This window comes from Rattus rattus, chromosome 6, assembly GCF_011064425.1.
Source record: "Rattus rattus isolate New Zealand chromosome 6, Rrattus_CSIRO_v1, whole genome shotgun sequence".
Classification (NCBI taxonomy): domain Eukaryota; kingdom Metazoa; phylum Chordata; class Mammalia; order Rodentia; family Muridae; genus Rattus; species Rattus rattus.
The window spans coordinates 23,610,139-23,625,763 of NC_046159.1; the positions used below are offsets into that span (position 1 = coordinate 23,610,139).

Here is a 15,625-nt window from a genome sequence, read left to right on the forward strand (position 1 = left end):
TTGTTCTACCATATGATCTGCTTACATTTCACTTGCTGACTTGATTGCTTTTGTGTATTAATGCCTGTTTCCAGATTGCAGACCCTTCCTTCCAACAATTGCTTGTACCTAAAGAACATAAAATGACAAGGGGGATACTGAAAATAAATATAACATGATATGCTCAAAATTCTTTCCATAGGGGACTGTGGCTATAGTATGGTAAAGTGCAAATGTTCAAAAGTAGACATAATACCACTGTTTAAATAACAAACTTCTCAATAAAGAAAAACAATGTCAATAAACTCATATAGAGTTTAGTGAGGAATGAAATGTGCTAGAGATGAGGGGATATACTTGATGGTTTCACCAATGTTAATTATTATAGGAAAGAAATTATTAAATAAATAAAATATATGCACATGTCAATAATGACCAATATGTCACACCTCAAACTTATACCTGACTCAATTATATGTACTTGAAGTATAGGAATGGAATGTGTAGATAATTCAAATATATCTTGATAGTATAAATGCATCTATCATCATTCATCATTATTGATGAAGAGCTGAGAGAATTCAAAAATTTAGAATGAAGAACTGAGTTTTCATTAACTATGGTAAGTGGCTTTTGCCTTTTCACAAATTTAATGTGGTTTCTATCTGCTTAGTTGCATCCTTTGCCCCAGTAGTGATCATTATCCAAGAAAGAGGAGCAAGGGGGAGGGTAGAGTAGTCCTGTAAGATTCTCAGACACACAACTTCCCCCTCAGTGAACAGCACTTCACCATTCTTACTAATTCCAATTATACTGCAATCTTGACGAGAAATGGCTAGTTCCTATTTTCTAACCCACCAATATGCTTTTTAGCTGTGGCTCCTATACGCAGGCTTCTTATTCTTTCATAAATACTATAACAGGAATGTTGTAGATGGCAAGTTGTACTCACCACTGCAATTTCTGGGAATAGAGCCTGAGTAAAGGGTGAAGTGCCCACATAAAGGGAAAGCCCATGTTTCCAGGAAGGAAGAAGGATGTGTCTTAAAGAATGTTAACTATTAGCTTGTTCCAAATTAGACATTTAAGCAAAGAAAAATAATTGTTTCTTAAAACATCTTTTTATTTATTCTTTGATAAGTGTAACCAACAAATGTAATCGTATCTCCTCCTGAGCTCCTCCCATTGTTGCCAAGACCCCCCCAACACTTGCTGCTGCCGCTGCTTCTCCTCCTCCTCCTCCTCCTTCTCTCTCTCTCTCTCCCCACCCCATGCCACTGAGTCTAACTAGTACCCTCTATTAGAATGTTGATCAAACATGCTACCCTGACCTTGTGCAGGTTATCATAGCAGCAGCAAGTTTATGGGTGCTGGGGACTTGAACTCCCATCCTCATGCTTGTGCACTCTTATCTGCTGAGCCATCAGCAAAGCCTTGCTTTTGTGTTTTTTTTTTTTTTTGAGGGCAGGCATATCGTCCAGGCTGGCCTTGAACTATCTGTAGAGCCAAGGATGACCTTGAATTCTTGAGATCCTCTTGCCTCCAAAACTGAAATGCTGAGGTTCTAGGCATGAATCTTACTTTATTTCTGTGAACACACAATTTTAATAATTTTGAGTGGAATTACTTTTAAGTTCCCAAACTTTCACCTAAAGCTGAGTTTAAAATATTAAAATATATTAACATCTGAATATACTTACACTGTAGTTGACGTTTTAAATATATTTCAAATATTACCCTTTGTATATAAGAATAAAATATCTTGAGATGACAATTTGCTATAAATTTAGAACTGTTTGAATTATGAAATATTGTAGAAAAAGCTAATATTTCAATTCTGGTTAAGATATAAATATTTTATAGACACTAACATGCAATATCAATATATTAATAATTGACAGATATTTATTAAATAAGTAAAGTCCATGAAATATTCAGAAGTTAAGCAAAAAGGCACAGAATATTTTAAAAAAGGAAAAAGGGATAAAGTATATAGGTAAGACTCTGCCATGAAAATTCCTAAGGAGAACCACACTCGATGTCAACATAAATAAGCAGGTAAATATAGATATAAACTCCAGAAGTTTTATAGAATTGTGAAAATTAAATTCATACAAAATGCTGCTCATTCAATGTAGCAATCATTTTTAAGGTTGATAATTAACATTAGGTTCTGAATAAATTTTCAACAAAAGACTGCATGTGAATTTCCAAACGTTTATTTTAAAGGTATTTTATGTCTATTCTCTCCTTTGAATCTTGCTCTAAGATAATGTCCAAATGTGTACAAAAGGACCACATTCCTTTATAGACATCTTCATCTATTCATCCCTCAGATTAGTTCAGAGGGGTTAGCTAATTCATGTTAACATCTATGAGAAATATAAAATGTAGGACCCCAGCACCCCAAAGGTTGAATGTCTCACCTGGAATTTGGATGATCATAAACAATATATGATATTGATATTCTCCTCAGAATTCAAAACAAATTCTAGATCAATAATGTTATAGAATCCTATTTAAACAATTCCGGAAACAAATAAGTTATATAATTTTTAAAATCTTAGAAATGTTTAAACTAAGGATATTTTGAATTACCCTGATAGTCGGTCCTCTGAAGTGGTGGACTCTCAACACTTTTCTAAAGAGTTTTCTGATCTACACGTTGGCTTTAGCATGTCATCCCTTGGTCCAACCTGCACACTGATAACACTCAATTTTCAGTCTGATTATTTGTGGCAATCCAGGCTGATCTCAACTCACCACCCTCTTACACCAGCTCCCTGAATGCTGGCATTGCAATATATGCCAATGGTCCATTTCTATTCTATTTTAAATTTAGGAACTGAAGATTTAAGTTGAAAGAAGAAGAGAGCTGACAATAGGACAAAACAACAACCAACAGATTGGGAAAAGATCTTTACTAATACCACATCTGATAGAGGGCTAATATCCAACCTATACGAAGAGCTCAGGAAGTTATAGACTCCAGAGAGCCAAATAACCTTATTAAAAGTGGGGTACAGAGCTAAACAAAGAATTCTCAGCTGAGGAATACCATATGGTGAGAAGAACCTAAAGAAATGTTCAACATCCTTAGTCATTAGGGAAATGCAAATCAAAATAACCCTGAGATTCCACCTCACACCAGTCAGAATGGCTAATATAAAAAACTCAGGTGACAGCAGATGCTGGCAAGGATGTAGAGAAATAGGAATGTTCCTCCATTGTTGGTGGGATTGCAAGCTAATACAACCACTCTAGAAATCAGTCTGGAGGTTCCTCAGATAATTTGATCCAGCTATACAACTCCTGGGCATATTCCCAAAAGATGCTCCAACATATAACAAGGACACATGCTCCACTATGTTCATAGCAGCCTTATTTATTATAGCCAGAAACTGGAAAGAACCCAGATGTCCTTCAACAGAGGAATGGATACAGAAAATGTGGTACATTTACACAACAGAGTACTATTCAGCTATCAAAAACAATCACTTCATGAAATTCTTAGGCAAATGGATGGAACTATAAAATATCCTGAGTGAGGAAACCCAGTCACAAAAGAACACACATGTTATACAGTCACTGATAAGTGGATATTAGCCCAAAAGCTCGAATTACCCACAAGATACAAGCAACAGACCACATGAAGCTCAAGAATAAGGATGGAGCTCAAAGTATGGATGCTTCAGTCCTTCTTAGAAGGGGGAACTAAAATATTCATAGAAGGAGACTGAAGGAAAGGCCATCCAGAGACTGCCCCACCTGGGGATACATCCCATAGGCAGACACCAAACCCAGACAATATTGTGGACGCCAAGAAGTGCATGCTGACAGGAGCCTGTTATAGCTGTCTCCTTAGAGGCTCTACCAGAGTCTGACAAATAAAGAGGTGGATGCTTGCACGGGGTCCCCAGTGGAGGAATCAAAGAAAGGACTGAAGGAGCTGAAGGAGTTTGCAACCCATAGGAAAAATAACAATACCAACCAACCAGACCTTCCAGAGCTCCCAGGGACTAAACCACCAAGCATAGAGTACACATATGCTGCATATGTAGCAGAGGATGACCTTGTTGGACATCAGTGGGAGGAGAGGCCCTTGGTCCTGGAAAGGTTCCATGCCCCAGTGTAGAGAAATGCCAGGGTGGGGAGGTAGGAGTGGGTGGGTGAGTTGGAGAGCACCCTTATAGAAGCAAGGAGAGGGAGGACCATATAGGGGGTTTTCAGAGGGAAAACCTGGGAAAGGGTATAATATTTGAAATGTAAATAAATAACTTATCTAAAAAAACAAAACAAAAAAGCAAAAACAAAAAACAAAACAAAACACAAAGAATAGCAAATGCGCTCTGTGTCTCTCTGTTCTGTCTCTGTTTCTCCCTGTCTCTTTCTGTCTCTCTCTTTATCAGTCTGTCTCTGTCTCTCTGTCTTGTCTGTCTCTCTCTGTCTCTGACTCTGTCTCTCTTTCTTTCTTTCTTTGAGAAAGGGTTTGCACTGAAGCCCAGGCTGGCCTTGAACTCATGTCAGTTCTGCTCCATCCACCTGAATACTGAGATTACTGGCATGAGCCATCACGCCTGGCTTTGAGAGTATTTAAGTAACAAGGCTTTTCTGGTGTTTGGTTTGTTTTTTCCTTATAGATTTGGCTTACATCATTCTTCCTTGTAGGTCTTTGTTCTTGACCTTGACTTTTCTCTGCTTTTTGCAGATGTAAATGAATGCACAGACTTTACAGATGTCCCTTGCAGCCACTTCTGCAATAACTTCATTGGTGGATACTTCTGCTCCTGTCCCCCAGAATACTTCCTCCATGATGACATGAGGAATTGTGGGGTCAACTGTAGTGGGGATGTATTCACTGCCCTGATTGGGGAGATCGCAAGTCCCAATTATCCCAACCCATACCCGGAGAACTCAAGGTGTGAATACCAGATTCGGCTGCAGGAGGGCTTCCGACTGGTGTTGACTATCCAGAGAGAAGATTTTGATGTGGAACCAGCTGACTCAGAGGGGAACTGCCATGACAGTTTAACTTTTGCTGCAAAAATCCAACAGTTTGGTCCTTACTGTGGCAATGGATTCCCTGGACCACTAACTATTTAAACCCAGAGCAATACTCTTGATATTGTCTTTCAAACTGACCTAACAGGGCAAAATAAAGGCTGGAAGCTTCGTTACCATGGAGATCCCATCCCCTGTCCCGAAGAAATTAGTGCTAATTCTATCTGGGAGCCCGAAAAGGCAAAATATGTGTTCAAAGATGTCGTGAAGATAACCTGTGTGGATGGATTTGAAGTTGTGGAGGGAAATGTTGGCTCAACATCATTCTATTCCACTTGTCAAAGCAACGAACAGTGGAGCAATTTCAGGCTAGAGTGTCAACCTGTGGACTATGGTGTTCCAGAACCCATTGAGAACGGTAAAGTTGAAGACCCAGAAGAGACTGTATTCGGCTCCGTCATCCACTACACGTGCGAAGAGCTATATTACTACATGGAACATGAAGAAGGCAGACAGTATCACTGCGCTGCTAATGGGAGCTGGGTGAATGACCAGCTGGGTGTCGAACTTCCAAAATGTATTCCAGTCTGTGGAGTACCCACTGAGCCCTTTAAAGTACAGCAGAGGCTATTTGGAGGATACTCTACAAAGATTCAAAATTTTCCTTGGCAGGTCTACTTTGAGTCCCCCCGAGGTGGCGGGGCTCTTATTGATGGGTGCTGACAGCCGCTCACGTTGTGGAGGGAAACTCTGACCCAGTGATGTATGTCGGGTCCACATTTCTGAAAATAGAGCAGTTGAGAAATGCCCAGAGGCTCATCACTGAACGTGTGATTATTCATCCCGGCTGGAAACAAGAGGATGACCTGAACACACGGACGAATTTTGACAATGACGTTGCCTTGGTGCAGCTCAAAGACCCTGTGAAAATGGGACCCACTGTTGCCCCCATCTGCCTGCCAGAAACCGCCTCAGACTACAACCCCTCAGAGGGTGACCTGGGGCTGATCTCTGGGTGGGGCCGAACAGAGAAGAGAACCAATGTTATTCAACTCAGAGGGGCGAAGTTACCCGTAACATCTTTAGAAAAGTGCAAGCAGGTGAAAGAGGAAAACCCCAAAGCGAGGTCAAACGACTACGTTTTCACTGACAACATGATCTGTGCTGGGGAAAAGGGTGTGGACAGCTGTGAGGGGGACAGCGGAGGGGCTTTTGCTCTGCCGGTCCCCAATGTCAAGGACCCCAAATTCTATGTGGCTGGCCTGGTGTCCTGGGGGAAAAAGTGTGGGACCTATGGGATCTACACAAAGGTAAAGAACTATGTGGACTGGATCCTGAAAACTATGCAGGAGAATAGTGGGCCCAAGAAGGACTGATCCGTAGGTGACAACACCCCTCCAGGGCATAGCAAGGTCATTTTTCTCAGATCCTGGGGCGGTCCCATTATTTCTCAATGATGGAGAGAGGGTGTGGGAGCATGGTTAACATTGAACATGATTGTCAAGAAGCCTGCTTGGAGGCAGAGTTGATCACTGAGCCGTGTTGGTTATGCAGTTGCTATTGCTAACAACATGGCGGAAGCCTTTCTGTCTTGCTTCATCCCACAGGGATATCTTAAATGATTTCCCCCTCATTTAACCTGCTTGAAATCCTTATTGCTTACAGTAAAGCATGTTTCCAATCTGGTTCTGGCTGGCTCGAGAGCCACAGAAGGAGAGGGAAATTTGAGGGTATCTTGTCATGGAATTCAGGCATGGGCAGGTTGTCTGAAACACTATGCAGTCAGGGAACACAGCCTTTTTTCTTTCTAAGTGAGATTTACCCAATAGCTGGAAGTCAGAATTGACTACCTTAACTTTCCTTTGTGAGTTGTTTCAATATGTTTCCTAGAAATTAGTTTTCTTGTAATCCTCCTTTGTATCATACAATGTAATGACTTAGTAAAAGAGAAATTGAACATTGAAAAAAAAATAGCAGACGCAGCTGGACAGAGTGAGCTACAGATAAGGGACCCCATTCAGAACCTAAAATAAAGGGTAGCCTTGAGGTTTACAATCAGAAATGAGATGTGGATAGAAGAGCCAGCTGCAGGAATAACGCAAAGTATTAGAGTAGATGGTGTACATCTTGGTTTAGAAAGCAAGACTAACTAACTGTGCAAGAAGGTGGATTACCAGAGCTAACAGAGAATTCGGGAGGAAAAGAGACCTTTCCGAGATCTTCTTACTCCTTCAAAGTTATCAGTTAAACATTTATCAGTTAAAAACAGTTATCAAAATTGTGAACTATTAGAACCTTTCTTTAAAAACAAAAACAAACAAACAAACAAACACATACACAAACAAACAAACAAACACACAAAAATCAGCTTCTGCAAGGGGCAGCACTTTCTGGTAGAAGCAAGGTGACCCCAGTTGTCCAAGGAGGCCATGGGAAAGCAACCACAGACAAGGGGAGCCCGGCTCCCTGAGGATGCCCAGCCTCAGGCTGGTGGAGGTCACACGGCAGGAGATGAGACTCCTGACTGACCCTGGAGCTGCACAACTGTACCCATTACCTCCTGCAGCTACTGAAATGCAAGTGTACACCTTCCTGAGTTTCCTTGTTTGAAGACTTCAGCAGCTTGACAGGGAGAAGGCAGGAAGAAGCCCAGGAAGGAGAGGGAGGACAGAGAGACAGGGGATGGGCCCTAAGATGGCGCTCTGTGTGTGCGTGCGTGCGTGCGTGCGTGCGTGCGTGTGTGTTCCAACAGCCTGTGGAACTGTTTGTGAAGTAAAAGCTTCAGGACACCTCACTGTCCTCACCTACCACAAAACAACAAGAGATCAACAGCAACAAAGCATCAGAGTTTGAATGTATAAAGAAAACATAGATAGTTCCAGGAACAATCAGGAGTGAAGGAAAACAGACACTCAGGTCAACCTGTCGACTAGTCCTTCACTCAGGGATGAGCAGCATGTTCTTCAACCCTCCTTTAATCTTGCAGAACGCCCTGTTAGATTGCTCCTAATGTGCTTCCTACAGATCGGAACCTTGAGGCTCAAGTAGGTTGAATGTCTTCCAGAGCCTTTGCTATGTAGAAGGGGCATCGAAAGCTTGCCATTTCGATGTCACCGTCATTTTCGTTTCCATTTAAACGTGCCACGTCAGCATCAGAAAAACTGTGTATAAAGATACTTGGAACTTCATCCACGATGGGGCTAATTGCACAATGAATTTCTGGCATGAAGAACGCAAGCAGAAACTCTTGAATAGTCTGAAGTCAGAAAGGATGTAAAGCCCATGCTCTGAGCAGTATTGAGATCTTTGAAGCGTCATTACAAACGGGCAAAAATAACTTGGTAGGGTTCAGAGGTCACTACACCTTTCATGACTGCTAGTGCTGTAGGAGTAAGGATGTCGCTCCCGAAGCACACAGGGCGAAAGCTTCCTTAGCTTCCTTGTCTCCAGGCTTTAGCAGTTTGACTGAGAGAAAGAAGCCCTGGGTGTGGAAACAACATTTTCTATAGCAAAACAGGACAACATATTAGGTTATGAACATATTTAATCTTATACTGAATTCCCAAAGTGGCACATGAGCCTCATCCTTAATTTTTTCCTTATGTTTTGTCAGCTTAGAGATGAATGTTTTCACAAAGAGATTTTTTTAAAAGGGTATTTTAAGGATAATGTTCTTCCTCTTTTAAAAAGCAGCAGAGGTTTGCAAAACACAGGACTAACACATCCAGCTACTTGCTTAAAAAGCTCAGCTTTTTTTTTACTCATAAGAAAAATGAGTACAAAATGTTCTCAGCACAGAAACATGTGGTCATATGCTAAAATATAAATATGTACAGTTTTTTTTTTACTGCAGTGAAACATTTGAAACAGCTATGTATTTAGGGAAAGATTTTTCCCATAATATTTAGGATGGTCATTCAATGGAATATTATTAAAAGTCTATGGAAGGGATTAAAGATAGAAAGAGAAAGATGTATTCATATTTTAATTAAAAATAAAGAAAACATTTTTTTTTCGGAGCTGGGGACCGAACCCAGGGCCTTGCGCTTGCTAGGCAAGCGCTCTACCACTGAGCTAAATCCCCAACTCCAAGAAAACATTTTTAAATGTAGATATTAAAAAAAAAATAAATCTCGAGAATACCGTGACTTCCGGATCTAAAAATTGGCTAACATTTACATTCAGAGACCCTCAGAAGAGACTTCAGTAAAACTGACATCTAGAGTACTCAGTTCACTGTACAAACGATAGCCAACTAGAGGTTCAGGGTATTTGATGATCATAGGTACAGAGAGGAGAGAAGACACAGACTGGAACACTTGAGGAGAGTGGAGCAGATTTATGAGCCTTCTGCTTGGTAATTGTAGCTCTCATCCTTCATGGAGAAGCTTCCCTTTGCAGCAGACGTAGACCATTAATGGAAAAACCACACCTGTTCAAGAGGCAGAGGCCAATTGATCATGGGGTGCCCTGCTCTCAGCTCCCATTCCTAAGGCTCAGGGAACGTTGTAGAAAAGGAGGCAGAAAGATAGTAACAGCCAGGCAACCAGGAAGTGAGAACATATCCTCTAGAAACAACACTCATGATACTCGAACAAGCCACCCAAACAAGATCCAAATAAATGACACAACCACGACTGAATCAATAGACAGTCCAATGTGGAGGTGTTTGTACTTATATATGTGTGCATATGCATGGAATAAGAAAAAGAGGCTATGAATCTGAGAGGAAATAAGGGGATATAACGGGTTGAAGGGAGAGGACACAGGAGGGTTGGAGGAAAAAGGAAAGGAGGGAAATGATGTTATATTTTAAGATACAAAAATTAGGGCTGGAGAGATGGCTCAGTGGTCAAGAGCACTGACTGCTCTTCCAGAAGTCCTGAGTTCAAATCCCAGCAACCACATGGTGGCTCACAGCTATCTGCAATGAGATCTGATGCCCTCTTCTGGTGTGTCTGAGGACAGCGACAGTGTACTCATAAATACAAAGAAATAATTCCTAAAAATAATACAAACATGATTAAAGGACAAGACTGAGTAAGGCATGTAAGCCATGCGCTCGATCCCTCACAGTCCATTGCTTGAACCTGATTATCAGCAGGAGAACCACAGTCCTGGCAATTACTGTGATTGTTGGAATGAGGATTTACACAGCAGATATTTAACACCAGGGTGTGGCATTGCTCTTCATTATGTTCAAAATGGAGATATAAAATCCAGGGTATTTTAGAAGGAAAGCAGGTTACAAAAACTACAAACATGTCTTACAAATAACTACAATATTACACATATATTATTTATATATACATATATATATATGTGTGTGTGTGTGTATGTGTAAGTACATAAAATATAAAGTACAAATGAAGAAAAATTTCAGGTTTCAAAAAGTTTAAAATGATAAAATAGGAACTGGATTTTTTAAAAGTGGCATTTACTATGCAACTTATTTAAATTTATTTATTATTTATTTATTTATTTACATGGAGTAGGATTTCTCTGTGTAGCCCTGGCTATGCTGAAAATCACAATAGTCACAAATAACATAAAATACCTCAGCATGAGTCTAACGAAGCAAGTGAAAGATCTGTATGAAAAGAACTTCAAGTCTCTGAAGAAAGAAATTGAAGAAGGTCTCAGAAGATGGAAAGACCTCCCATGCTCATGGATTGGCAGGATTAATATAGTAAAAAATGGCCATTTTGCCAAAAGCAATCTACAGATTCATTGCAATCCCCATCAAAATTCCAACTCAATTCTTCATAGAGTTAGACAGAACAATTTGCAAATTCATTTGGAATAATAAAAAACCCAGGATAGCAAAAACCATTCTCAACAATAAAAGAACTTCTGGGTGAATCACCATCCCTGACCTCAAGCAGTATTACAGAGTGATAAAACTGTATGGTATTGGTACAGAGATAGGCAGGTAGAGCAATGGAATAGAATTGAAGATCCATCATAAAACTGCAAAGCTTCTGTAAGGCAAAGGACACTGTGGTTAGGACAAAACGACAACCAACAGATTGGGAAAAGATCTTTACCAATCCTACAACAGATAGAGGGCTTATATCCAAAATATACAAAGAACTCAAGAAGTTAGACCGCAGGGAGACAAATAACCCTATTAAAAAATGGGGTTCAGAGCTAAACAAAGAATTCACAGCTGAGGAATACCGAATGGCTGAGAAACACCTAAAGAAATGTTCAACATCGTTAGTCATAAGGGAAATGCAAATCAAAACAACCCTGAGATTTCACCTCACACCAGTGAGAATGGCTAAGATCAAAAACTCAGGTGACAGCAAATGCTGGCGAGGATGTGGAGAAAGGGGAACACTCCTCCATTGTTGGTGGGGTTGCAGACTGCTACAACCATTCTGGAAATCAGTCTGGAGGTTCCTCAGAAAATTGGACATTGAACTGCCTGAGGATCCAGCTATACCTCTCCTGGGCATATACCCAAAAGATGCCCCAACATATAAAAAAGACACGTGCTCCACTATGTTCATCGCAGCCTTATTTATAATAGCCAGAAGCTGGAAAGAACCCAGATGCCCTTCAACAGAGGAATGGATACAGAAAATGTGGTACATCTACACAATGGAATATTACTCAGCTATCAAAAACAATGACTTTATGAAATTCGTAGGCAAATGGTTGGAACTGGAAAATATCATCCTGAGTGAGCTAACCCAATCACAGAAAGACATACATGGTATGTACTCATTGATAAGTGGCTATTAGCCCAAATGCTCGAATTACCCTAGATGCCTAGAACAAATGAAACTCAAGACGGATGATCAAAAAGTGAATGCATATCGCTCCTGAGAGACACAGCCAGAATACAGCAAATACAGAGGCGTATGCCAGCAGGAAACCACTGAACCGAGAACAGGACCCCCGTTGAAGGAATCAGAGAAAGAACTGGAAGAGCTTGAAGGAGCTCGAGACCCCATATGTACAGCAATGCCAACCAAACAGAGCTTCCAGGGACTAAGCCACTACCCAAAGACTATACATGGACTGACCCTGGACTCTGACCTCATAGGTAGCAATGAATATCCTAGTAAGAGCACCAGTGGAAGGGGAAGCCCTGGGTCCTGCTAAGACTGAACCCCCAGTGAACTAGACTGTTGGGAGAGGGAAGCAAGGGGGAGGTTGGGAGGAACACCCATAAGGAAGGGAGGGGGGGGGATGTTTGCCCGGAAACCGGGAAAGGGAATAACACTCGAAATGTATATAAGAAATACTCAAGTTAATAATAATAATAATAATAAAAAAGAATTGAAGATCCAGAAATGAACCCACACACCTATGCTCACTTGATCTTTGACAACGGAGCTAAAACCACCCAGTGGAAAAAAAGATAGCATTTTCAACAAATGGTGCTGCTTCAACTGGAGATCAGCATGTAGAAGAATGCAAATCGATCCAATCCTATTGTCCTTTACAAAGCTTAAGTCCAAGTGGATCAAGGACCTCCACATCAAACCAGATACACTCAAAGTAATAGAAGAAAAAGTGGTGAAGCATCTCGAACACATGGGCACTGGAGAAAATTTCCTGAACAAAACACCAATGGCTTATGTTCTAAGATCAAGAATCGACAAATGGGATCTCATAAAACTGCAAAGCTTCTGTAAGGCAAAGGACACTGTGGTTAGGACAAAACGGCAACCAACAGATTGGGAAAGGATCTTTACCAATCTTACAACTGATACAGGGCTTATATCCAAAATATACAAAGAACTCAAGAAGTTAGATTGCAGGGAGACAAATAACCCTATTAAAAATGGGGTTCAGAGCTAAACAAAGAATTCACAGCTGAGGAATGCCAAATGGCTGAGAAACACCTAAAGAAATGTTCAACATCTTTAGTCATAAGGGAAATGAAAATCAAAACAACCCTGAGTTTTCACCTCGCACCAGTGAGAATGGCTAAGATCAAAAACTCAGGTGACAGCAAATGCTGGTGGAGAAAGAGGAACACTCCTCCATTGTTGGTGGGGTTGCAGACTGGTACAACCATTCTGGAAATCAGTCTGGAGGTTCCTCAGAAAATTGAACATTCCACTACCTGAGGACCCAGCTAGACCTTTCTGGGGCATATACCCAAAAGATGCCCCAACATATAAAAAAGACACATGCTCCACTATGTTCATAGCAGCCTTATTCATAATAGCCAGAAACTGGAAAGAACCCAGATGCCCTTTAACAGAGGAATGGATACAGAAAATTGGTACATCTACACAATGGAGTACTACTCTGCTATCAAAACAATGCCTTTATGAAATTCATAGACAAATGGATGGAACTGGAAAATACCATCTTGAGTGAGGTAACCCAATCACAGAAAAACACACATGGTATGCACTCATTGATAAGTGGATACCAAATGCTTAAATTACCCTAGATGCACAGAACAGAGGAAATTCAAGAAGGATGACCAAAATGCAAATGCTTCACTCCTTCTTTAAAAGGGGAACAAGAAAAGCCTTGGCAGGAAATAGGAAGGCAAAGTTTAGAACAGAGGCAGAAGGAACACGCATTCAGAGCCTGCCCCACATGTGGCTCGTACATATACAGCCACCCAATTAGATAAAATGGATGAAGCAAAGAAGTGCAGACTGACAGGAACCGGATGTAGATCTCTGCTGAGAGACACACCCAGAATACAGCAAATACATAGGCGAATGCCAGCAGCAACCCACTGAACTGAGATTGGGACCCCCGTTGAAGGAATCAGAGAAAGGTCTGGAAGAGCTTGAAGGAGCTCGAGACCTCATATGAACAACAATGCCAAGCAACCAGAGCTTCCAGGGACTAAGCCACTACCCAAAGACCATACATGGACTGACCCTGGGCTCCAACCTCATAGGTAGCAATGAATAGCCTAGTAAGAGCACCAGTAGAAGGGGAAGCCCTTGGTCCTGCCAAGACTGAACCCCCAGTTAGCATGATTGTTGGGGGGAGGGTGATAATGGGGGGAGAATGGGGAGGGGAAGGGGTTAGGGGGATGTTGGCCTGGAAACCGGGAAGGGGAATAATAATCAAAATATAAATAAGAAATACTCAAGTTAATAAAGATTAAAAAAAAGAAGAAAAAGTGGGGAAGAGTCTTGAACACATGGGCACTGGGGAAAATTTCCTGATCAAAACTTCAATGGCTTATGCTCTAAGATCAAGAATCGACAAAGGGACCTCCTTAAACAGCAAAGCTTCTGTAAAACAAAGGACAGTGTCTTTAGGACAAAATGGCAACCAACATGTGATACAGGGGTAATACGCAATATATACAAAGAACTCAAGAAGTTAGACTCCAAAGAGTCAATTAACACTATTAAAAATGGGGTACAGAGCTAAACAAAGAATTCTCAGCTGAGGAATACCAAATGGCTGAGAAATATCTAAAGAAATGTTCGACACCCTTAGTCATCAGGGAAATGCAAATCAAAAGAACCCTGAGATTCCACCTCATACCAGTAAGAATGGCTAAGATCAAAAACTCAGGTGACAACAAATGCTGGTGAGGATGTAGGGAAAGAGGAACACTCCTCCATTGTTGGTGGGACTGCAAGCTGGTACAGCCACTCTGGAAAGCAGTCTGGAGGCCCCTCAGAAAATTGGACGTTGTACTACCTGAGGATCTAGCTATACCACTCCTGGGCATATACCCAAAAGATTCTCCAACATACAACAAAGACAAATGCTCCATTTTGTTCATAGCAGCCTTTATTTATTTATTTATTTATTTATTTATTTATTTATTTATTTATATATTTATTAACTTGAGTATTTCTTATTTACATTTTGATTATTATTTCCCTTCCCGGTTTCCGGGCCAACATCCCCCGAACCCCTTCCCCTCCCTCCTCCCCCCACTACCACCCTCCCCCCAACAATTACGTTCACTGGGGGTTCAGTCTTGGCAGGACCAAGGGCTTCCCCTTCCACTGGTGCTCTTACTAGGCTACTCATTGCTACCTATGAGGTTGGAGCCCAGGGTCAGTCCATGTATAGTCTTTGGGTAGTGCGGCCTTATTCATAATAGCCAGAAGCTGGAAAGAACCCAGATGCCCTTCAACATGGGAATGGATAAAGAAAATGTGGTACTTCTCAGGTATCAAAAGCAATGACTTCATGAAATTCATAGGCAAATACATTGAACTAAAAATATCATCCTCAGTGAGGTAACCCAATCACAAAAACCATACATGGTATGTACTTACTGATAAGTGGATATTAGCCCAAAAGCTTGAATTACCTAAGATACAAACCACAGACCACATGACGCTCAATTAGAAGAACAAAGAAAGTGTGATGCTTCAGTTCTTCTTAAAAGGGGGAACAGAAATACTCACAGTATGAAATATAGAGACAAAGTTTATAGCAGAGACAAAGAAATGGCTATTCAAAGCCTGTCCCACCTGACGATCCATCTCGTATATATACAGCCACCAGAACTAGACAATATTGATGAAGCTAAGAAGTGCATGCTTATAGGAGCCTGATATAGCTGTCTCTTGAGAAGCTCAGCCAGAGCGTGAATGTTAGCGGCAACCCATTAAACTGAGAATCAGGTCTCCATTGGAGGAGTTAGAGAAAGGACTGAAGGAGCTGAAGGGGCTTGCAGTCCCAT

The 15,625-nt window shown here is 41.1% G+C and overlaps 1 protein-coding gene across 1 annotated transcript; it reads left to right on the top strand.

Moving 5' to 3' along the window:
* The first annotated feature begins 4,695 nt into the window (after positions 1-4,695).
* On the top strand, positions 4,696-6,951 carry LOC116903302 (complement C1s subcomponent-like). Its single transcript, XM_032905726.1, is given in 2 exon segments — positions 4,696-5,689; positions 5,692-6,951. Coding segments are annotated over 2 exon segments (1,557 nt in total). The 5' UTR covers positions 4,696-4,797; the 3' UTR covers positions 6,357-6,951.
* The last annotated feature ends 8,674 nt before the right edge of the window (positions 6,952-15,625 follow it).